The 24,451-nt window shown below is 37.2% G+C and overlaps 1 protein-coding gene and 1 pseudogene across 7 annotated transcripts in view; one reads left to right on the top strand and one right to left on the bottom strand.

The window, feature by feature from the left end:
- Positions 1–24,451, top strand: part of CDK19 (cyclin dependent kinase 19) — a 204,427-nt gene that overhangs the window by 62,213 nt on the left and 117,763 nt on the right. For 3 of the 7 annotated variants that reach the window (XM_021091172.1, XM_021091136.1, XM_021091165.1), the window contains one exon: positions 8,069–8,144. The exons of 1 other annotated variant lie outside the window; for it this stretch is intronic. In XM_021091172.1, the coding sequence (XP_020946831.1) occupies positions 8,069–8,144 (76 nt within the window). Of the gene's footprint in view, positions 1–4,112; positions 4,245–6,822; positions 6,853–8,068; positions 8,145–24,451 lie in introns of all 7 variants that reach the window. 3 more of the 7 variants (XM_021091139.1, XM_021091146.1, XM_021091155.1) reach the window with 2 other exon arrangements.
- On the bottom strand, positions 21,927–24,320 carry LOC100156194 (annotated as a pseudogene).

Below are 24,451 nucleotides of genomic sequence, written 5' to 3'. Positions count from 1 at the left end.
ACAACAAGGACACACTATGTAACACAGGGAACTATATTCAGTATCTGGTAATCTATAATGGAAAAGAATCTGAAAAAGAACATATATACACATATAGGTATATATAATTGAATCACTTTTCTGTACACCTGAAATACTGTAAATCAACTATACTTCAATTTAAAAAAAATGCAAAATGAAAAAAAGGAAAGCAATTGTTGGCAAGACTCAGGTGTCACACTCTTTGAATAATGTTTTCTTGGTAACACCTCATTATAAAAACAATGATCATATGGTACCATCTTGAGTACTGTATTTCTGATGATTTCATAACTTTGAGTTCTAAAGGTTTGGAAAGGAAAACTTGAAGAACAAATTCTTAGAATTGTTTGTCTTCCTAAGGGATATGAGAGAAGTGTTTAGAAATTGTTCTTTCTTCTTCTCTTCCTTCTTTCTTTTTCTCCCTCCTTCCTTTCCATGTTACCTCAGCTTCTTTTCTGGGTACCAAAAATTTATCTGTGCTCTAGTTCTTCCAATCCAGTATCACATCTGTAAGCTTGAGTCCTTTAAATCTGAAACTCCTATGGCAGGCCCTCAGTAAATATCTTTTTTTTTTTTTGAAGTATAATTGACAATACAACATTATATTATTTCAAAGTAGAACATCATGATTCAATATTTGTATGTATTATAAAATGATCACTGCAATAATTCTGGTAACATCTTTACAGCATGTTCTTGAACTTCTCAGATATTTTCATATTTGATCAATTTCTATCTAAAGGAATCATTTACAGGCTAAAGAACCTTCTGAGCTGTCACTTGAATTTTGTTTGCAATTTTATCACCCTCCTTATCAACCAAGCTCAGAACCTCAGAATTATCTTTGATCCAGCCTTTTAAATTTTCATCTGGCCCTGCCAATTCCTCTTTTAAAATAACAATAACCAAGTATTCCTTTTTTTCTCCAGTCTTTTAGCATTTTGTTATGGAGAATGGAAGACTTCATTTCATCTCTGCTTCTGGCTGCTGACCTAGCTTCTTCATCTTCGTGAGGAGGTTATAACAGGGCTGTTGTAAGCTCCTTTTGGAGCTGACATTCTATTATATCTTTCCTTCGGACATTCACATTGCAGTAACCCCATAATTGTTTTTCACACCTATAATCTTAGTCCTTCTTAGTAAGATCTTTATACATAACTTTCATTGCCTTTAGGATAAAATCTTATATATTTCCTGGTCTCCATTTATTCATGTTATCATTCTTCTGGTTAATCGTCATCATTGGCACAATTAGACAAAGTACAAGCTTCACGCATCTTCCTTTACCTGCAGAATCAAATTGGTTACTAAATTCTATCAGTTCTGACTCAGGAATGTCTTTTGAGTCCATATTTGGTCTCTTCTGCTTATTCTAGTATATGTGCTACTGAAATGAGCACTCCTCTGCCTATTCTAATCTAGGCCTTATCTCTTCCCTTCTTGGAATGTTTGAGCAACCTACAGATGTTTGCTCTGCTGTTGGTTTGTAGTTACCCCATTTAGCTTTCTGAGCAAAGATCTGTTATGTACCTTCTCTGTTCTCAAACCCTTTCCCTCCACACTGTTTACATATGATGTAAAAGTTTCTTTGCAGAACTCACTTATTTCCTTCCCTTTACTTTTCTAACCTCATGTCTTTCCCCTTGTCATCATGCCCCCAGCTTCTAGCCATCCTGAATACCAGTGCTCTCGTGCATATACGTCTGTTATTTTTCTCATGCCCTATTTTTGCCTGGAGTTCTCTGACCTCATCCCTTCTCCACCTGAGGAATTCCTCCCTTAAAAGCATCACTATGTAGTTATCATCGTTAAAGCTCTGAGAAGAAATACTAGACTCATCCTATGCCTTTTATGTATACCTCTTGAGTACAGGAGTCATCAGTCATCTGTTTATATTTCCTACTCACTCAAAGTCCCTTTCCAGGTGGATTGTGAACTCCATGGTGTCTAGTGTAGCTAGCCTCTAAGTTTATTCATCCTCGGTTTGGTACAGTGTTGAGATATGTGATATTGACTCTGTGGTTGGTTGTTGTTTGATGTAAAATAAGATAGTAAGGCCCTTCTGTTTTCCTTAGAGACAAAAAGGATTTTAACCCTCTTAGTCTGACAACTAAAATTTTCCTCTTGGCTGCACTTGAGCTTGAATTCCCTCATCTTTTCTTAAAAGATTCTTCTAAATTTTTTGTCTGTCCTAGGTCCTTGGGACCAAAGATGGCCCATGACTGATCTGGACACCTGGTAGTATTATTGATAGGAGCCAAAAAGCCTTGCATCTGTTTAATTATGATGATAACAAGTAGGGTTTTGGCTAAACCTATGCTTGTGCTTACTGGCTGCTGAATGGTGCTTCACCTTGCTAAAGTGACTTGAGGTTGGTCACCAAGTCTGAACATTTTTGAAAGGTATAGACTATTTTTTTTCATTAAACCAGTTCCTAATAGTTTATTCAAGAAATGTTCCTACTGAACGTACTTCTTTAGACTTGAGAAATTCTTCCCTGAATTACATTTGAATTCTGCCACTAATGGAGTTACCATTGTGCTTCAGTGGCAACGAATTTGACTAGTATCCATGAGGATGCAGGTTCAATCCCTGGCCTTGCTCAGTGGGTTAAGGATCCGGCATTGCCGTGAGCTGTGATGTAGGTCGCAGATGCCACTTGGATCTGACATGGCTGTGGCTGTGGCGTAGGCTAGCAGCTACAGCTCCAATTTGACCCCTAGCCTGGGAACTTCCAATATGCCATGGGTGTGGCCCTAAAAAGCAAAAATAAATAAATCAATTCTACCACTGAGCTCAGTTTTCTGCCTGAGATTAAGCTTTTATTTTAGGACAGTGATTTCTACAACTTGCACAAATATGTGCTTCTTATTTTTTCTACTATCTATAGAATTGCTTACATCAAGAATTTTCCAGAACATAGTGTCTCAGATGGAAAATGTAATAGACTCACAGTCTCTGCCAAATTAATTTTTCTATTTTGTTATTACATAGTGTTCCCATTGAACAATTATTTTTCTTTGTGATGAATGCTGGGAGGGAAGTTGGCATGGTTTTGATACATATTACAGACGTATAGGAGAAATGTCTTTAAATTTAAAACATTCTGTATTAAATAAATCCATGTTTATACTATGAATTTACTTTTAATTTGCCTGAATTTATTTAGTAAACTCCTTTATTTTCAGTGTGCAGTTGCTCTGTCTGTAGTATCTAATATGCACTACAATTTAGAAAGCAGTTTTCCTGAAGGCTTTGGAATTTCTTTGTCTGTCTGTATTATAATAAATAATGCACTACTTTATTTATTTTTTAACTCATTGAATTTTATTACATTTATAGTTGTGTAACGATCATCACAATCCCGAACCAACAGCCCATCCCCCTTCCCCACCCCCCAACCTGTCTCCTTTGGAAACCATAAGTTTTTCAAAGTCTGTGAGTCAGTATCTCTTCTGCAAAGAAGTTCATTGTATCCTTTTTTTTAGATTCCACATATAACTGATGTTGGTGTATCACTATCTGACTAACTTCACTTAGCATGATAATTTCTAAATCCATCCATGTTGCTGCAAATGCCATTATTTCTTTCCTTTTTATGGCTGGGTAATATTACATTGTGTCCATGGTGTATATGTACCACATCTTCTTTATCCACTCCTCTGTCATGGGTATTTAGGTTGCTTCCATGTCTTGGCTATTGTGTATAGCGCTGCAGTGAACATTAGAGTACACGTATCTTTAAACTACTTTTATTTAGAAATAAAATATTTTAAAGAAAGAACTGAGCTGCCTGTAAAAGCCAGGCTATCATAGCAGTGGAGGCCAGGTTCATCTGCTTTTTAGCCTTGTCATGTAGAAAAACAAATTATACCTTTGTGACACCTAATATCATGTGTGCCTGAAACATATAAGCTGTGGGGTATGAAGTGTCTCACCACTTGGAGGAACTCCCAGAGAGGAGCTCTCACTTGGGATGAGAGCGGTAAAGCTTCTCTGCCTCATGTGCTAGTCATTGAAATATTTGTGGGCGTTGTGGGAAAGGACGAATATTTGGTTTTCATAACTAAGGTATTGGCATCTGACCACAGGTCGGCATTGACATAGTACAGTGGTGCGAGTGAGTCCATATGCCTCTTGGATTCTGCCACTTCTTCAGATGGTGAACCTCAGAGGTGCAGCATCATCGCTTATCATCTGACAGTTAATATACAAGAGAAATGGTAATACTACATGTACTTTCTTTCATTCTCAGTGCAAAAGCTGAAGATAACTCTTAAGTTTTCAGATCTTTGAGTGTTTTATTAATTTAGCAGATGGAAGTTATATTTAAGCTTATTAAGTGAAATAATTACTGGGTTTGTGCCCAGATCCTATCCATATAATTCAGAGTATGAGGCCTATGCTTCCGTCTATTCTGCTCAAGCTTTCAAATTCCTTTGACAGCCTGGATGTGAAATTCAGAAGTCATTAATGTGATGTGTTAATTTTGCACTTTTTGACTTCCTGCAAAAATCTTATAGTTTCCATAGCAACAATAACCTATCCAGATTGTGTAATATTCTTTACAGTATTAAAAATAAAACTATGCAATTACATGAGCTTCTGGAGCACTTCATTTAGGGCAACTAGGGATTGAAATATTTCTGTTGAAAACAAAATTATAATTTCATATGAATATTTTGTCAGAAAGCGTATATAATTTTAAGAATTTATTCAACTAAATATTTAATAGATACCTGGTAGTTAATTTAATTATTAATTATCTGAAATTTACATCTTAAGCATTATGTTAAGCATCTCAGGGACACATACACACAGACACTTTTAAGGTGGGGGGATATTTGGTTTTAATTACATTCAGTCACCTGCTGCTTGTATTTCTTAGTGGTTTCTGGGTGGTCTGAAAAAAGTCTAGTTTTATGTTTAGAAGGAACAGGATGGAAAAAAAGGATCATTTAAGCTTTCCCTATCTTTGACTTTGTTCTTTAAAACATGCATAAGAGATCACTTTAAAAATACTAAAGTTTGGAGTTCCCGTTGTGGCTTATCAGGTTATGAACCTGACTAGTATACATGAGGACTCGTGTTTGATTCCTGGCCTCGCTCAGTGGGTTAAGAATCCAGCGTTGCTGTTAGCTGTGGTGTAGGTAGGTTGCAGACAGGGCTCAGATCTGGTGTTGCTGTGGCTGAGGCATAGGCCTTCAGCTGCAGCGCCGATTAAACCCCTAGCCTGGGAGCTTCCATATGCTGCAGTTGTGGCCCTAAAAAGGCAAAGAAAACCAATAAAAACAATAGTAAATATTGTGTTAATAGGTGATTTTTCCAAGTGTGAAATTATTTTTTTTCTTTTTTTCTCTAATTTAAAAGACAATATAACATTAGCATTAAAGCTAGTTAACATAGCTTTACATCTTTTTTTTTTTTTTTTTTGGTCTTTTTAGGGCCACACCTGTGGTATATGGAGGTTCCCAGGCTAGGGGTCCAGTTGGAGCTGTAGCTGCCAGCCTATGCCACAGCCACAGCAACACGTAATCTGAGCCACGTCTGTGAACTACACCACAGTTCATGGCAATGCCAGATCCTTCGCCCACTGAGCGAGGCCAGGGATGGAACCTGTGTCCTCATGGATACTAGTAGGATTCGTTAACTGCTGAGCCACGATGGGAACTCTACTTTCTACATCTTTTTTTTTTTTTTTTTTTTTTTTTTTTTAATTTTTTTTAAATTTTTTTTTTTTTTTGGTCCAGTCTGTCACTCTATGTCTTTTGTCTTTTTTTTTTTCTTTTTTTGCTATTTCTTGGGCCGCTCCCACGGCATATGGAGGTTCCCAGGCTAGGGGTCTAATCGGAGCTGTAGCCACTGGCCTACGCCAGAGCCACAGCAACTCGGGATCCGAGCCACGTCTGCAACCTACACCACAGCTCACGGCAACGCCGGATCGTTAACCCACTGAGCAAGGGCAGGGATCGAACCCGCAACCTCATGGTTCCTAGTCGGATTCGTTAACCACTGCGCCACGACGGGAACTCCTACTTTCTACATCTTAACACAAGTGTTTTTCTTTTCTTTTCTTTTCTTTTTTGGCTGCGCTCATGGCATGTGAAGGTTCCTCGACAAGGATCAAGCCACAGCAGTGACAACACTGGATTCTTAACCCACTGAGCTACTAGGAAACTCCTGTTTTTCATTTTTTATATTACTTTTGACTATGTATATATACTTTTTATATGTTATAATTTATTTTCTCAGCAGTATATAGTAAACATTTTCAATATTTCTAATCTTCATGATTCTCATTTTAATAATTGCATAACATGAGTTCCCATTGTGGCTCAGTGGGTTAAGGACCTGGGATGTTGTCTCTGTGAGGTGGTGGGTTCTGTCCCTGGCCTTGCTTAGTGGATCTGGCATTGCAACAAGCTGTGGTGTAGATCGCAGATGGAGCTTGGATCCAGTGCTGCTGTGGCTGTGGCATAGGCCTCAGCTACAGCTCCCTTCAGCCCCTGGCCGGAAACTTCCATATACCACAGGTGTGGTTGTAAAAGAAAAAAAACTGCACAACAGCCTGTCCTATTGACATATTTAATTTGTTGTCTCTTTACCAAAATGCTGCTTAATTGTTTCCTGAATGTCATGTATTGGAAGAAAAATGGATATAATTTTTAGACTGTAGGAAAAAGTAACCATAACTTAATCATTTGCCCAAAATGTAGATGATTGTGAAAATATTCAAAATGCATGAAAATGATGTTTTAAAATGCATGTTATGATAACCTCTTAAACACCTTTATCTGCTAGTAAACACGGAATGGGGAAAGTGAGGAATAGGTAAGTAGGACAGATGTGGCATTACTTGGTGTTTAACAAAACCATCTTGACATGTGATAACTTGTTGGAGACTCTAATATGATCAAAAGACAAAACTTGTAGGGCATGGGGTTCCAGTTGTGGCTCAGCAGGTTAAGAACCTGACATAGTGTTCGTGAGAATGTGGCTTTGATCTCTGGCCTTGATCCGTGAGTTAAGCATCCATTGTTGGCACAAGCTGTGGTGTAGGTTGCAGATGCAGCTCGGATCTGGTGTTGCCATGGCTGTGGCATAGGCCTGCAGCTGCAGCTCTGATTCAAGCCCTGGCGCGGGAATCTTCCACATGCTACAGTTGCGGCTGTAAAAAGAAAACAAAAACAAAAACCCCTGGGGCATGGATTATACTCCTCTTGTCAGATTAACCAGTGGTATGAGCCATATTTGTGACATTCAGCTGGGGCTGTGTTGCACTAGCCACTCATCTGATACTATCTTTATGGACTGTATCACCCTAAAAATTGAACCATAAAGTTATTGAACAACTCTCTTCCCTTGGTTAAACACACTGTTAACTATTGTGATTTCCCGGAATTCCTAATTCTACCCCCATTAATTAGTAAAATTGCCGTAACTACTGGGTTTTTTTCCTCGAGTTCTTGAGAATGAGGTGTTGGTGGCTGGAGTTTTGAAGTCTTTCCAAGGCGTTTGGTTGTGGCCTTGGGACTTTTGAAGGTCCCCTGTCCTAGTTGAGAACTAACGTATCTTAGTAGGTTAACATTCTATAAACTTCCCCATCTATTAAGTGGTTCTTATACTATGAAATTATTTTAAACAAATTTACAAGTTTACATCTCTCATTTATTTTTGTAGTTAATGTTTATAACAGAATGCTTTCATTCTGGATAATTAAGACAGTAGAATTATCTTGCAATATGCTTGAGTTTATATTTATGCTTATTTACTTTTTGAAACTAGTGCTGTGTTTAGTATCCTGTTCTGTTTCGATTTTGCATTTTGTGTTTTGGCTCTGTCTAGTGTTTTCATTATGACATGAATTCCTTTTGGTATTTCACATTTCTGTAATTGAAATATTATCAGAAGTAATAAGCAATGCATGCGTAGTGAGAGTGTTTATGTTTCACCGAGAGACTTGTGCATTTTTATTGTTTTATATTTATAATTTTGAACCTAAAAATAGTGTGTAGAAAAAAATAATTTTTTTTTTGTTCATATGCAGAAAAGATGAAAAGGAATATGCATTGAAGCAAATTGAAGGCACAGGAATATCCATGTCAGCTTGTAGAGAGATTGCAGTAAGTGGATATAAATATATTACTTATTTTGTTGTTGATATTGGATGATGCTTGATATTAATATAAAAGCTTTGTTAATGTATACAATGCATGGTTATTTCAAAGATGTTAATTAGTTTAAGGGTATGTAAGATGAGAAAAGCTGCATAAACTTTTTAATTATTTGGAAGTCTTCTTTGAACAATTCTCTTAATGATATTTATTTAGGATTTATAATCTTAGGAATATTGAGCTAAATGACTAATTTAAATTATGATTGAGTATAATTATTAATTTAAATTGGTTATTTAATTAATGTCTATCTTTCCTGTAGTTTTAGAACTGATATATGTCTTTATAGAGAAAAGAATAATACTGTTAGATACTATACATATTAAATACTTTTCTGAAATACATTTTAATGTCGCAGTCTATTAGTTGCTAGAAAAATAAGACCATCATAATAGTAGAATAGTTTCTTTAAAAAAAGAGTTCCTTTTTTTGGTCAATTGAAAATTAAGAAATGATTGTCCATAAGAACACCTAATATTTGGGAGTTCCCTTGTGGCTCAGCAGGTTAAGGATCCAGCCTTGTCACTGTGTGGCTCTGGTTATAGCTGTTTGATCCCTGGCCAGGGAACTTCCACATGCTGTGGGCACAATATAAAAAAAAAAAAAAAGGGAATACCTTACATTTGCTGAATATTTACCAGGTACCAGACTTGACTGCTTTTAAGTAGTAATTAATTTAATTTTTAGAACAATCATACTTTTAATACCCCCGTTTTACAGATCAGTAATCAGAGGCAAAATCATAATTTTGGCATAGAAGCCTTAATATTATATTACCTTATTTTTAGTTCTTCAGTTTCTTATTTTAGTGTTTTAGTTTTTTATTGGGGTTTTATCATGGTGTCACATCTATTAGTGATTTTTGTCCCTGAATTGTAAGTACATTGTCCCATATCCATTAGGTATTTCTGTCTTTAATTTAGTGATTATTACATATTTTGCCCATAGTTCCATATTTCTGCTTCACTCGCAGGAAAGCACTCCATCATCACTCTTGGTATTAAGAAAAATAATGATGCAAAGAATACATGAGGCAGGATTTCTGTAGACCTCACTGGCTAAACTGGCCGTAAGTCTCACTTTCCTTATTTGCGAAATAAGGAAACTCTAAGGTCCATTGTAGTCATAAATTCTTTGATTTCAGAATGGGAGCTTCTCCAAACAAAACAAAACAAAACAAAAAAAAGGAGTTCCCATCGTGGCTCAGTGGTTAACGAATCCGACTAGGAACCATGAGGTTGCAGGTTCGATCCCTGGCCTTGCTCAGTGGGTTAAGGATCTGGCGTTGCCGTGAGCTGTGGTGTAGGTTGCAGACAGGTTTGGATCCTGAGTTGCTGTGGCTGTGGCATAGGCCGGTGGCTACAGCTCTGATTAGACCCCTACCCTGGGAACCTCCATATGCCTCAGGATCGACCCCAGAAAAGGCAAAAAGACAAAACAAAACAGAATGGGAGCTTCTCACTAGGCTGTACACACTATAAGGGATAGGGACCTTGTCTTTTTATGCATAGTTTCTGGCATACTACCTTGCACAGAGCAGGTGCCCTATAAATGTTTGCTGAATAAATAAATGAATAAACATAACTAAAAAGTTTTATGCGACCCTAAATTTGCTCTAGAACATAAGTTTGGCATTTAAAATTTTCGTTGGGCAGTTTTCCATTAATTATCAGTTGGTGTTTATAAAGTCCTACCAGAATAAACATTTGATAAGTCATTTTTAACTCCCTAAAACTCTTACATATTGTTTCAACCAATATGAACATCAATATATTTTTGCTACTTTGAAGTACTATAATTTAGTATAACGGTAATTCCACTTCCACAAGCTAACAGGGTAAATAGCTGAAATTTAAGATAGCGATTATTAGGAAATGAAAACCCAATTCTAGATGTCCTTTTGAGCAGAGACTTATATCTTCTGAGGAATCCATGAGTTTCCTTTTCTCAACATTTGTGCCAGCATTTGTTATCTCTGTTTTTATGCTAATAGCCATTCTAACAGGTGCGAGGTGACATTATTATGGTTTTGATTTGCATTTCCTAGATGATTAGTGATGTTGAACCCCTTTGCTTAGACCTGCTAGCCATCTGTATGTCTTCTTTGGAAAAATATCTGTTCAGTCCCTCTGCCCATTTTCACATTGGATGATGATGATGGTTTTTGCTGTTGAGTTGTATGCATTCTTAATATATTTTGGATATTAACCACTCATCAGATAGTTTGCAGATATCTTCTCCTGTTCTGTAGGTGGCCTTTTCATTTTAACTGTTTCTTATGCTGTGCAGAATTTGGAAAAGCTTAATTCTTAAAATCATTCAGTCTTAATATTTTTATTGAGGGTTTGTTTTGCCTAATAGAGCTTTAGAAAGTGCAGAGTTTCTGGATTGAAGAAGTTTTTGTCATTACATGAATGATGTAGCCCCAGTGCAATAGGGATTTTGACAGATGTTTAGCATGTATATTATTGCATAGCAGCTAAGTGCATACATCTTGGTGTATTATGTCCACAAATACAGTTTTATAATTATTGCTTTATGTAGTTGCCTTTTAACTTACTAGAAGAAGAAAAAGTTAGAAACAAAGTTGAAAACAAAAACACATTTATGTTGTTTTTTCTATTTACTAATGTTTTTTATTTTTTATGTAGATATGAATTACAGTCTTATAGTCCTTTTATTTTTACTGAAGATCTCCTTTTTGTATTTTTTTTTTTTTCTTTTTAGAGCTGCACCTGTGGCATATAGAAGTTCCTAGGCTAGGGGTCTAATAGGAGCTATAGCTGCCGGCCTACACCACAGCCACAGCAACTTGGTGTAGGCCACACAGTTCACGACAATGCCACATCCTTAGCCCACTGAGCGAGGCCAGGGATCAAACCTGCATCCTCATTGTTACTAGCTGGATTTGTTTCCACTGAGCCACGATGGGAACTCCTGTGTGTTTTTTTTTTTAGTAGTGCAGATCTTCTAGAAATGAATTTTCTCAGGGTTTTTTTTTTTTTTTTTTTTTTTGTCTTTTGTCTTTTTAGGGTGGCACCCGTGGCATATGGAGGTTCCCAAGCTAGAGGTCTAATCAGAGCTGTAGCTGCCGGCCTACACCACAGCTGCAGCAATACCGGATCCGAGCCGCGTCTGCGACCTATATCACAGCTCGGGGCAACATTGGATCCTTAACCCACTGAATGAGGCCAGGGATCGAATCCACAACCTCATGGTTCCTAGTCGGATTCGTTTCTGCTGTGCCATGACAGGACCTCCCAGTTTTGTCAGTTTTTGATTTGGGAATGTATTAATTCTTCTTTCTTCCCCTTCATTCCCTGTTTCTCTTTTCTTTTCTTTTTTTTTTTTTTTTTTTGAGGGATGGTATTGCTGGATATAGAATTCTTGAATGATAGTCTTTCACTTTCATGTTATAATACTGCCTTTTGGCTCCCATGGTTTCTAATGAGAAGTCCGCTATTTATCTATGAAAATCTCTTCTATATGAGGGTTTTTTTTTTTTTTTGCACCTGTGGCATGTTAAAGTTCCAGGGTCAGGGATCAAACCAGTGCCGCAGCAGAGACTCAGGCCACTGCAGTGACAATGCCAGATCCTTAACCCACGGGATTATCCCACTGCGCCACAAGGGAAATCCCAATGAGGGATTTAAGATTCTTGCTACTTTTAAGATTCTCTTTTTGTCTTTGTCTTTTGAGAGTTTGACTAAGATATGTATAGGTGTGGATCCTTAGAGTTAATTGAGTTTCTTGGATGTACAGATTAATGTTTTTCATCAAATTTGGGAAGTTTGCAGCCATCATTTCTTCAGATAGTCTTTCTGTCCTTTTCTTTCTCTCCTCTCCTGAGACCTCAGTTGTGTGTATGTTTATAGATTTGATGGTGTCCCACAGGTCACTGAGGCTCTGTTCATTTTTCCTAATTCTCTTATTCTATTCATTGCTCAGACAGGATACTTTCAATTGTATACAGATTTACCAATTCTTCTCCTGCCAGCTTATATATGGTGCCAAGCCCTTCTTTAGTAAAATTTTCTTTTAGTTATTGTACTTCTCAATTCCAAAATTGCTATATGGTTCTTTTTCTTTTTCCATTTAAAAGTAGATTTTACTTTTTAGAAAAATATTAAGTTTATAGCAAAATTGAGTGGAAGTTTTAGAAGTTTCCTATGTACTCCCACACATACATAGCCTAACCCAGTATCAACATCCTCTACCAGAGTGGTACATCAGTTACAGCTGATGAACCAATGTTGACACTCAAAGACCATAGTTTACATTAGAGTTCACTCTTCGTGTTGTATATTTTATGGGTTTGGACAAATGTATAATGACATGTAGTCACCATTATGGTATCATACAAAGTAGTTCCACTGCCCTAAAAATCCTCTGTGCCCTACCTATTCATCCTGTATCCCCCCCCCCCCACCTTTGCCCCCTGTAATCACAGATCTTTTTACTGTTTACATAGTTTGGCCTTTTCCAGAATGTCATATAGTTCAAATCATACAGTATGTAGTCTTTTCAGATTGACTTCTTTCATTTAGTAATATGCACTTAAGATTCTTCTATATTTTTCATGACTTGATAGCTCATTTCTTTCTCTTTTATTTCTTTTTTTATTTTTTAGAAGTTTTATTTAAAAAATTTTTTTAAATTACTTAATAAATTTTATTACATTTATGGGTGTACAATGAAAGTTTTATTGAAGTGTAGTCGATTTACAATGTTGTGGAAATTTCTGCTGTACAACACAGTGATTCAGTTAAACATATACACATACCCATTTTTTTTCAGATGCTTTTCCCGTATAGATTATCACAGAATGTTGGGTAGAGTTTCCAGTGCTTTACAGCAGATCCAGCTCATTTCTTTAAGTGCTGACTAATGTACTACAAATTGTTTATACGTGCCTCTACTAAAGTACGTCTTGATTGCTTCCAAGTTTTGGCAGTTCTGAGTAACACTGCTGTAAACATTGTGTGTAGGCTTTTGTGTGGACATAACTTTTCAGTTCCTTTGGGTAACTATCAAGGAGCACAACTGCTGGACTGTGTAGTAAGAATATGTTTAGTTGTGTAAGAAACTGCCAGACTGTCCTCCAAAATGGCTGTCCCATTTGGCCTTCCCACCACCAATGGCTGAGAGTTCCTGTTGCTACACATCCTCATGAACATTCGTTGTTGTCAGTGTTCTAAAGTTAGCCATTCTAATATGCCTGTAGTGGTATCTCATTGTTTAATTTGAAACTCTGCTTTAGCCTTTAAGTCCTGCTCGTATGGCATTAAGAAGCACAAGATTAGAGCATTTCAGATGTTTCCTGGACATACCCACAGCTTTGCATATGGATATGGTTACAGTCTTTACTAACTCAAATCCATTCTAGAAAGTGCAAACTAATCTGTAGTGGCAGATAGTAAATGAGTGACTGTGAGGATGGAAATAGAAACAGGGATTTACTATAAAGGAACATGAGAAGTCTTTTGGAGATGATGTAAGTCTTCATCCTTGTGATTGTCGTAATGGTTTAATAGACTTGTATCCATAATAATATTCATAAATGTTATGCCCTTATACCTCAGCCAATTTGGGGGGGAAATCAATAAAGGTATATAGGTTAATTAGTGGATCAAAGGTCTGAAAAGAGCTATTTGTAAGAATCATTGGATCACACCAAGTTGCTGTGGCTGTGGTGTAAGCCGACCTCTGCAGCTCTGATTAGACCCCTAGCCTGGGAACCTCCACTTGCCTTTAGAGCAGCCCTAGAAAAGACAAAAAAAAAAAAAAAAAAAAAAAAAAAAAAAAAAAAAAAGAATCATTGGATCACAAGCCCAGCTAGAGGGCATGACCTTGAATAGGAATTAAAACACATAGTTTATCCTCTGAAACTGCAGTGACAGAGGAAAGGATGGTGTCAACATATGTCAGTTTGCTAGGAAGATGATGAGGTAGTTACATTATTGTGTGCCTATTTTTTGTGTGTGTAAATGTTAAGGGGTGAGTGTTTTAAGTTATTGATGAAGACTACATGAAAATTTGCTGGTCAAAGATAAGGTTATAGAAGTGCCGTAGTTCCTTAAAGTAGTAGACCAGTTATGGCACCCGTCTGCATGATTGTATGGTTTTTTTCACTAGCAGCCCAGTGTAAGAAGGGAGAGTTTTTCTGGTTGATTTGGTAGAAGGACAGAGAATGTAAGGTAGTTGAGAGTGAGAGAGGTTAGGAGGGACGGATGGGGAGACTCTGACAACACTATAAATCGAAAAGCAGATAGACCTTGTTCTTTGCCTTTTTCCTTCTATATCCCATAAGATTGTCAACCTCCTGGCATTTTCTGGCTCTTATAGATGCACATAGGTAAGAGGCTTTTTAAAAAAAATGTTCATTTTAAAAAAATTACATTTATAGTTACGGAACCATCGTTAGGTAAGGGGCTTCTGATGTGGAAAAAATCAGGAACATTTCACTCATTACTCTAAAATGATGGGGCTCTGACTGCAGGACACCTTCTGAGAGCAGGGTTGGATGATAAGAAGTCAAAGAACTTGTAGTCGTGGAATGAACTAGGAAGGATGTATTTAGGATGGGAAGAACTTTAAGAACTAAAATGCGTTACTATCTCATGTCTCGCTAACAAAGAAAGTCATCTCACATTTTAATTTTATTTTAACCTTATTGATCAGAGATGAATTGTAACTCCATATCTTTGTATGCACTTTATGGTTTACAGTATGCCTTAACACGGACAATTTCTGGGTGATGAACATAGTAGGAACACATGAACGTGAGCATTTTTACACTGAAATTTTAGGCGAGTTCTAATGTTAAGTTTTTTACCTGTGTAGTCATAAGTTTGCTCAGTTACAAATGTGGTAAACACCATTAATTTAGATCACATTAATTTGTTGCCTGATGATGAATTAAAATATGTTTATTATAAAAATTCTCACACATTGTGGAAAAAAAATGTTAAGAGCACCTATTATGCTAAAACTTAGAAATAATTGCTATTCACATTTTGTCTATAGTCTTCTAGACTTTTTTCTTTGCAAAAATACAGAGGATTTTTTTTTTCTTACAAGAGTAGGGAGTCCATTAATTTTTATAAAATGTAATTTCATCTGGGGTAATACAAAGGTAAATTTTTAAGTATCAAAATAATAAACATGCTAGGTTCTTTGGGGTATAAGAAAGATTATAACTCCTAAGTACTCTTTAGAAAATTAAGATGCTCAAAAAGAAAATGAAGGCAGATTGAAAAAGGAAAATTAGTCAAGGGAAGTAGGGTGGCGGGCATAGGTTGTTGGGGAGGGACAAGAAAGGGAAACCCTGATTTCATGTTAGAATGCTCTCTTCCTCAATTTTGGTTTGCGTTGCTCAGAAGCCACTTCTTTAGCCACCTCTGCTCAGTTTTGCCCAGGGTATGTATCCACCAGCAGCGCAGCATTGATGCTCCCATGGTGACTAGTGGGGTCAGCTGTAATAGACTGTTACTTGCAGTTTTTTTGCATAGCGCAGAGCAGGCAGGGGGGAGTGGCAGCTGAAAGATTGCTACTATTTTGTTTCCTCTCTTGCCACCATGGTGGTATAGTAAGCTGCTATGTAAGCTTCAGTGGAATCCTTGGAACTCTCCTTTGTATTCAAGGAATAAGCCCTTGTTTTTTGGTTTTGTTTTTTTTTTTTTAATTTGTGGAATGGAAATGATAAAATGTATGTTTACTCTGTGGGTTCCTGAGAACTTTAAAAAAATCAAAGAGCAAGACTCAAATTTTTATTAGTATATTCATTTTTATCAATCTTAAAATTATTTTGTTAAATTTTATGAGTTAAAAGTTGAGAAATATCTGTTTATTCTCCTTAAAATTATATAATTATATCACAGTTGCTTTTATGTTGCACCAAGTGCAAGGTTTTTCTTAAATATGTGTCCAAGTTTACCCTTTGTATCAAAGGGACAAAATCAAAATATGGTATTAAGATTTTTGTGAAAACCTCTAAAGGTAGAAAACATTTTCTTTTTTCAATGGACTTTTAACATGCTCTTCTGTAATAATTATTTTCATAAAAAGTTTGGCATGATTTGGGAGACTAGAACTAAATTAATCACATATGAAATTGCCTTTGGACAAAATCTGTTCTTTGGTGTGATCCTTGTGTTCTCCTTTGAAACAAACAAAAATTTATTTTTGGAACTGAGGACTCAAGTTAGGTTTTTTTTCCTCTTTAAAGTGTTTTTTTTTTTCCTTGCATTGGATAGTGATAGTTACTACTTTTCTCATGAGTATATTTAGTTTCCTTGGCATTTAAATAAATCTATTTTTTGTGACTCTTACAATGAAAAATGAAATCTTGTTTGAATTGAGATGGAGTTTGGGATTATTTTAAGGATAAATCTGGGAAATGGCTACAGGGTCAGCACATAGGAGGAACAGCCATAGGATGAAAAAAAAATCCATTTAAAAGTTAAAAAGGGGAGTTCCCATCATGGCTCAGTGGTTAATAAATCCGACTAGGAACCATGAGGTTGCAGGTTCAATCCCTGGCCTTGCTCAGTGGGTTAAGGATCTGGCGTTGCTGTGAGCTGTGGTGTAGGTTGCAGACGTGGCTCGGATCCCACGTTGCTGTGGCTCTGGCGTAGGTCAGTGGCTACAGCTCTGATTGGACCCCTAGCCTGGGAACCTCCATATGCCGCAGGATCAGCCCTAGAAAATGCAAAAAGACAAAAAAAAAAAAAAAAAAAAAAAAAGTTAAAAAGGTACAAGGGCCAGGTAAAAGGGTTCAGCCAGCAAAGAGATTTTCCAGTCCTGTGGTATATCTGTCTGCCTTCCTATATACGTTATGAGTTTCTTAAAAGTTATGTGTGTGTGCACACATGCACCTTTTGGAATATATTTCAACTGCTTTATGTTTCCTCGGGGAAGACAAGGGACCAACCTCTGTATTCTCAGAGGTGGATTTAAACATCTATTATTGCCAATTGTAGAAAAGAAGGGGGTGATATAGGTTTCTGGGGTTTTGTCTAAAGGAACAGTTTGAGAGGAGATAATACTGATTTTTTGCTCACCAATTTCTTTCTGTGTGTGTGTGTGTGTGTGTGTATTTGTATATGTGTGTGTTACAGTGAGGAAAGATAGATTGGTGTGGTAACATTAGTCATAGATGTAACTGAAAACTCCCCCACTTCTCTCTCAACTCAAGGGGACTAGACTAGTTAGTTGGTTGGAAATAGTGCCTTTAGGCATCTGTGGTTGCTATAGCTGCTTTCTCTCTGCAAAGAATTGGTAGTTTATCATTGAAGATGATAGGCTTTCTGCTGTGTCAGTATGTGCCTTCCTGCTAAGTAAATCAGTGGCATTATTTCAGTTCTCCTAAAAATATAAAAATGATCAATTTCATATTCCTGCTCTAATTAGATTAGATTTAATTGGCTATTAATTCCCTATTTTTAGTGTTATTTATTTTTCTCTTGAATAATACTGAAGCAAAATTGTGCCGGTGATACAATGAAGAATAAAGGACTGAAAATAAATCTGATAATGGTATGCAAAGGACTCAGCTCAGAGGCTGAAAATAAATCCACAGTAAATGGGTATTTTATTGTTATTGACAATAACTTTTTTCCATTTAAATTCTAATAAAAATACAGTTAAAATTGTTATCACTATGGTCAAAGTAAATTATTTTTAAGCATCCATACATTTAATTTTTTAAAGTGCAGTATTATGGAAGATACTAAATTATAAAATACAACATAACTTGGTAATTATAGATTCAAAATACGAGACCTAAGTAGAAAAACAAAGTATTTTTTTTAATATATCTTAGGTTTCAGATTATAAAATTGGAGAGAATAAGGACTTTGGATTCAGATAGATTTGAGGTTGTATCTGGACTTTATTACTCCTCTGTATCTTGGGCAGGTTGCCATCAGTACCAGGACCAAGTTTTTAGGTAGCTACAGGAATGTAGCTGTTTTCAGGGAGAATCAGTTATATCTGATTTGCTTTGAGGGCTGACATTGCCATGGAAGCAGGCCATGCTGCAGACTACAGGTTGTCCAGATTCTCAGAATCCCTGAGCCTTTTAACTTGTGAATGTTGCAGGTCATTCTAAGTTTCACCTTATAACCAGAGTATCAACTAAATCTCATGAAATGTTTTGACAAAGCACTTCTTTCCAAATATGTTCAAGAATCATCTAAATTCCTAGGAGGGAGGAGTTGCCTGTGAGAGCAGAGAGTCTGACCCTTGCATGTAGGTTAGTGCATCTAAGCTCTTGGGTTAAAATAAGGCTAATTTCCACTTTTATTTTTAGTTCATGTTTCAGATTACTTACTCTGATTTATCTGGATTTGGAGTTAAACATCTTTCTCAGTCTGTGCAATCTCTTTTTCTTCTTTGGCGTAGTAAAAATTATTATCTTATAAGCCAACTCTCAACATATCTTACTTCTGTGAACCTTAGTATCTTCATGTCTAAAATTGGATTAATAGGGGAGTTCCTGTCGTGGCACAGTGATTAACGAATCTGACTAGGAACCATGAGGTTGCAGGTTCGATCCCTGGCCTTGCTCCGTGGGTTAAGGATCCAGCGTTGCTGTGAGCTGTGGTGTAGGTCGCAGATGCAGCTCGGATCCCGAGTTGCTGTGGCTCTGGCGTAGGCCGGTGGCTGCAGCTGCGATTCACCCCCTAGCCTGGGAACCTCCATATGCTGCAGGAGCAAAAAGAAAAGGCAAAAAGACAAAAAAAAAAAATTGGATTAATAGGGGAGTACCTGTTGTGGTTCAGCAGGTTCATAACCTGACTAGTATCCATGAGGATGCAGGTTCCACCCCTGACTTCACTAAGTGGGTTAATGGTGCAGCTCAGATCTGATGTTGCTGTGGCTATGATGTAGGCTGGCGGTTGCAGCTTCAACCGGACCCCTGGCCTAGGAACTTCCATACGCCTCATGTGTAGCCCTAAAAAGCAAAACAACAACAAGAACAAATTGGATTAGTAGTACCTAACCTCACAGAATTACTGTAAGGGTAAATTAAAGTATGTATGTCTTTTGGCTCATAATCAGTTTCCAGTGAAGTTTAGCCTTTCTCCTTTCTCTTAAGTTGAATTTGTTAGTGCGATGGAAAAGTAAATTGTAGGTGGCCTTAGCTTAGATCAATAATAATATATAGGGGGCCAGTCAATATCTTTAAAAATTCAATCACTTTGTTGTGGTCTTTGAATGCTAAATTGTATTTAAAGTATGCTATAGCAGCAGATACAGTTGTGCCCCTGCCTGAAATATATCAGTTAACAGATATTGATCACGGCTCTTTGGATCACATAGTGTTACTTGCTGAGAGAATACAGAGCAGTATTTTCAGGAAGGTGGAAGTCTCTTAAGTCAGTTGTTTGGAAAGTGAAATGCCTTTTCTGTAGGAAACATTGATATAAATGATGCCTAGGGACTAGTCTATCCCAACAAAACCTATATTTGGCCTAGGGTAACTGAATTATGGTACTCTAGTACTCTAGTACTTAAGGACTACTTACAGCATTGTTTCTATGAAGAAACACCTTCAGAATTAAAATCTTACATGTCAGGATACATCATGCCTTGTCATACTTTTCTAAATATGGAAACAGGCTCTTCAGGTCCAGGTCACTGGCCAGGGGTTCACGGCACTAGAAACTAGGGTAGGGATTAGGGCACATGAGCCATAGTGTCAGTGGTTAGGTGACAGCTAGAATTGGAAATGGAAATTCTCTTATCCAAGCAGTGGGAATTGGGAGCTAGGTCTTTACTTGGGGGAAAAAGAGGAAGGAATGGATAATGGGAGAGTTAAGGCAGGCTGGGGACCTGGGAGGCAGCTGGTAGGACTTCAGGGAGTAACCAAGAGAATGAGGAATGGAAGCACTTGGGCAATCAGTAGCCTTCTTGAGTCAGTAGAAAGAGCTAGTAGACTGGGAAAGCCCACAATTAAGATTTTGGTACAATAACACATTATAGCAAAGAATTATCCATAACTGGGAAAAGGAGTTTAGTTACTTCAAGTACCAACAGATTATCATAATGACATAGTCTTATATATTACTGTTCTCTTACTTTTTTTTTTTTTCAACATTTAACCTGATTTTATTCATGCTTGCCTTGGGATGGGGAATAGATCATTCAGTAAAAACATACAGTAAAAACAAAATATGTCTTATCATGTACAGCTTTTAAACTACAATAATGATGTACCTTAATTACGTCCATGCACACAAGTCTAACAGTTTTCTTTTTTAAATTAACACAATTAAGACTACTAGGAGCATTTTGTATAAAGTAATTCCTAATTTTTCTTTGTAGATAGATCAAGCACCTCCAAAATACAAATTCCTATACACAGTGAGCTCTTTACTTAAAATGAATACTTAAGTAAATTAAGTATGTGGACAGCCTTAGGATAAGCTGACATTATATATTCAGCTAAGCAGGCAACAAACAATAGTGCCAAAAGGAGAAAAGGGTATTTGCAAATAAATTTTAAAAACTGAGTTAATTTTTTATAATTTTTAATAATTAAATACAGAAAATATACTGATTTCCCAAAATAAATAAGATGTGATGTAGTAACACTTCACTGTAAAGAATGCATACCAGAACATTTATAAATTGTGAGTGTATCTTATTTATTTATTTATTTATTTATTTAGTCTTTTTTTTTTTTTTTGCCATTTCTTGGGCTGCTCCTGCGGCATATAGATGTTCCCAGGTTAGGGGTCGAATCAGAGCTGTAGCTTCCGGCCTACGCCAGAGCCACAGCAACGCGGGATCCCAGCCGCGTCTGCAACCTACACCACAGCTCACGGCAATGCCGGATCCTTAACCCTCTGAGCAAGGGCAGGGACCGAACCTGCAACCTCATGGTTCTTAGTCGGATTCGTTAACCACTGCGCCACGACGGGAACTCCGAGTGTATCTTATTAAGAATAGTTTACTACAATAAATGTTATAAACGGTGAGTGCATCTTATTAAGAATAGTTTACTACTATAAACGTTATAAATGGTGAGTGCATCTTATTAAGAATAGTTTACTACAATAAACGTTGACTAAATAGAAGTGCATATTGTGAAGCACTATGGGTGGTATATGTTTTGCCACATACTTTTGTTACCTTGAGGTCAATAACATGTGTACCGTTCATTTTCAGTTGCTGCTGGTATCATGTGTTTTTAAGAAATGTGTACAGTATGAAAAATTTGAAAACACTCATGAATGAAAAATGTTTTAGGAAAAAAAATAGATATTTCCATGCAATTATGTACAGTCTCATTGTGTAAATTTTCAAGGCAAAATTTTTGTTTCCTGTAAAATTTTTGTTTCTCATTGTTCTATGAGAGAATGTTTTTTACTTGTCTTAGTGCATTTCTTTTGTCTCCTCCTGCATTGTATTATTTTGCTCTATTCTTTATTTTTGTGTGCAAACAACATGCCAGTTAAAATGAAACCTTCTCACATGTAGAAAAAAAAGTCTGGGTTTTAAAAACCAAGAATAAAATCCTTTCTAAATGACCATCTGGGAGTTCCCATCATGGCACAGCAGAAATGAATCTGAGTAGCAACCATGAGGCTGTGGGTTCGATGCCTGGCCTCACTCAGTGGGTTAAGGATCTGGCGTTGCAGTGGGTTGTGGTGTAGGTCACAGATGTGGCTCGGATCTGGTGTTGCTGTGGTTCTGGCGTAGGCCAGCATCTACTGCTCCAATTAGACCCCTAGCCTGGGAACGTCCATGTGCCTTAGGTGCGGCCCTAGAAAAGACAAAAAGACCAAAAAAAACAAAAAACAAAAAAACCCCACTAAACACTAGTAATAAAAAAGACAAAACACATTTCATGAAGAATACAAAGAGAAATGTCTGCTGAGTGTTTTAGTTCAGATGTTTCAGAATGCTGCTGTATGTTTTATGAGGAATCTGGAAGATTTCATAGCAGAAGGTGTTAACGTGGCCTGTATTTACTTAAGTGGTGACCCAGCTGCACTGTGAAACTGTGGGATGCCTATAGATTCAAGTTGCTTATTAAGGTGGAACTCCCCACTGTTGTCCAGAAATCCTTCCTCATTTTCTCTCTCCCCAAGCTTCCCATCTTCTACTGGCTCAGTTTCTAGCATTTCAGTATCTTGTTTCCCGCTAAAGAACTTGTCCAGGTAACTGGTGTAAGTACTTTCCTTTTCAATTTGCTCATCCTTCCTTACCTCATAACGAAACTGATTCATGAGAAAACAGTCCTCTCCACCGCCCTCAAACTGGCTATCCCAAGAAGACCGGTACAAGGCTTCTAACTGAGCCAAATTTGCCGTTCCTTTTTCCTGTTTTTCTCAGCTTACTGACTTCGATATCAAACTTTTCAATTCTAGTTGGGACGCTGAGCTATTCAAGTCATTTAATTTGTCAACAACATCAGTAGGCTCATGTTGTGAACTAAGTTGAATAGTTCCTGCAATAAAGGAATCAAAGTCAAATCCCTGATTCTTTTCCCTTTCTTTTTCAGCCAATTGCTGTAATGCTTCCTCTAGGGCTATCTGGGCTTTAACCAATCCATTCCTTTCACATTTTGACTTGCCTTTCTTATCAGATTTTTCTTTGCTTTGTTCTTTCCAATTGGAAAGATCTATAATAAGCTTGGGTTCATGGTAATGATTAACTTCACTCTCTCTCCAAACTAAGTTATCTAAATAGGATGATGACCTGGTTTTGTAGTTACAAGTATGGCTACACTCCAGATCACAATGTTTGTTTTCATGGTGATCTGGGTATTGCCAACAAGGCTCAGTCAAGTAATTGGTATCAAAAGCAAGATCCTCCAAATACTTTTCACGATCTCCATCCAAATATTTTCAAGGATTGACTTGTACTTCCTCTTCATCAGTGACATCAGACAGAGCTCTTGGGTCAAGATAAACTTCATCAGTATCAAAGTTGTTATGTATAGGCCATTCATGCTCTGAAAATTGACAATCATGGTACCTTTCCCAGTTATAAATGTGACTCTGAGTTTCATCCATAAGCAAAACATCATCATCTTCAATATGAAAAGGATGAATTGAAATAGGCTTATCCATTGGAAAAGAATAAATGCTCATGTAAGGATGGGAAAGTGCTTCTTCTGCGTCAACCGATCAGTGGGGCTAAATGTCAAAATTTGTTCCAGGAAATCCAGTGCTTCTTGACTAATTCCTGGAAGCAGCTGAGTTAAAGGTTTGTGTGGCTCAGTCAGATCATTTCTGATGTAAACTGGAATTACACTGAGAAGCTCCTGACGATCTTCCTCATGCACAACAGGAAAAGATTCTAAAATCAGCAGCATCTGTTCAAGTTCATGTGCACCTGCAGAGAGTTTTACCAGTCAGCATTTCAGCAAAGATGCAACCTGCAGCCCGCATGTCAATGACTTTAGTATTATTATTAGGAGAAAGTAAAAGACGTGGAGATCTGTACCATTTAGTAACCAATTCCTCAGAAAGACGACCCTTATGGGAATAACGGGGATCCATGATCCATGCAAGACCAAGTTCACCTATCTTCAGCACCAAGTCTTCAGTGTTAATGAAAAGATTAGCTGGTTTGAGATCTCTTGCAGTACATTTGCTGAGTGAATATATTTGAGCCCACGTAGCAGCTGATACATGAAAAGCCTGGCATGTTCTTCCAGTAAAGGGCCCTGTTCCAGCACATTAGCCAAGTCTGTCTCCATGTACTCCCGAACAATGTAAAAACACTGTTCGGTTCGGTAAGAGAGCCCACATCATCTGTTAACTGGCTTACACTAGGACCAAGAATTTCAAACACCTTCACAATGTTATCATGGTCAAGTTCTTCTAATAAATTTCAGGTAGAGCATGTTTGAAACCCTGGGGATCAGTAAGGACTATTTTCTTGATGGCTACTCTTTTGTCACAGTCATTGTTTACAGCAGAAAAAACCAAGCCATTGCCTCCACCACCCAATGGTTTTAAGTCCATATACCTAGCTCCCAGATCAAAACCATGAATGTTCATGAGACTTTCAAATTTCTCTGCCATTTTGAAACCCTTACTATTGCCTTTTCCTTTCAATTGTTGAACTTCTGTGAACAGGGAAGAAAACTGGCATCAAAAGGAAAGATCAAAATAATTTTGCTTCCACAGCAAGATGGTTTCTTGATGTTCACTGCATATGCCAACTGGGCCCATTGAGTTCCCCTTAGATTTAAAGCTCAAAAAGCTCTACTCATATTGAGAATTAAAAAGATT

Source organism: Sus scrofa, chromosome 1 (assembly GCF_000003025.6).
Source record: "Sus scrofa isolate TJ Tabasco breed Duroc chromosome 1, Sscrofa11.1, whole genome shotgun sequence".
NCBI classification, from domain to species: Eukaryota; Metazoa; Chordata; class Mammalia; order Artiodactyla; family Suidae; genus Sus; species Sus scrofa.
The sequence above is the reverse complement of the archived record's forward strand: the minus strand, read 5'-3'. Positions and strand labels throughout refer to the sequence as shown.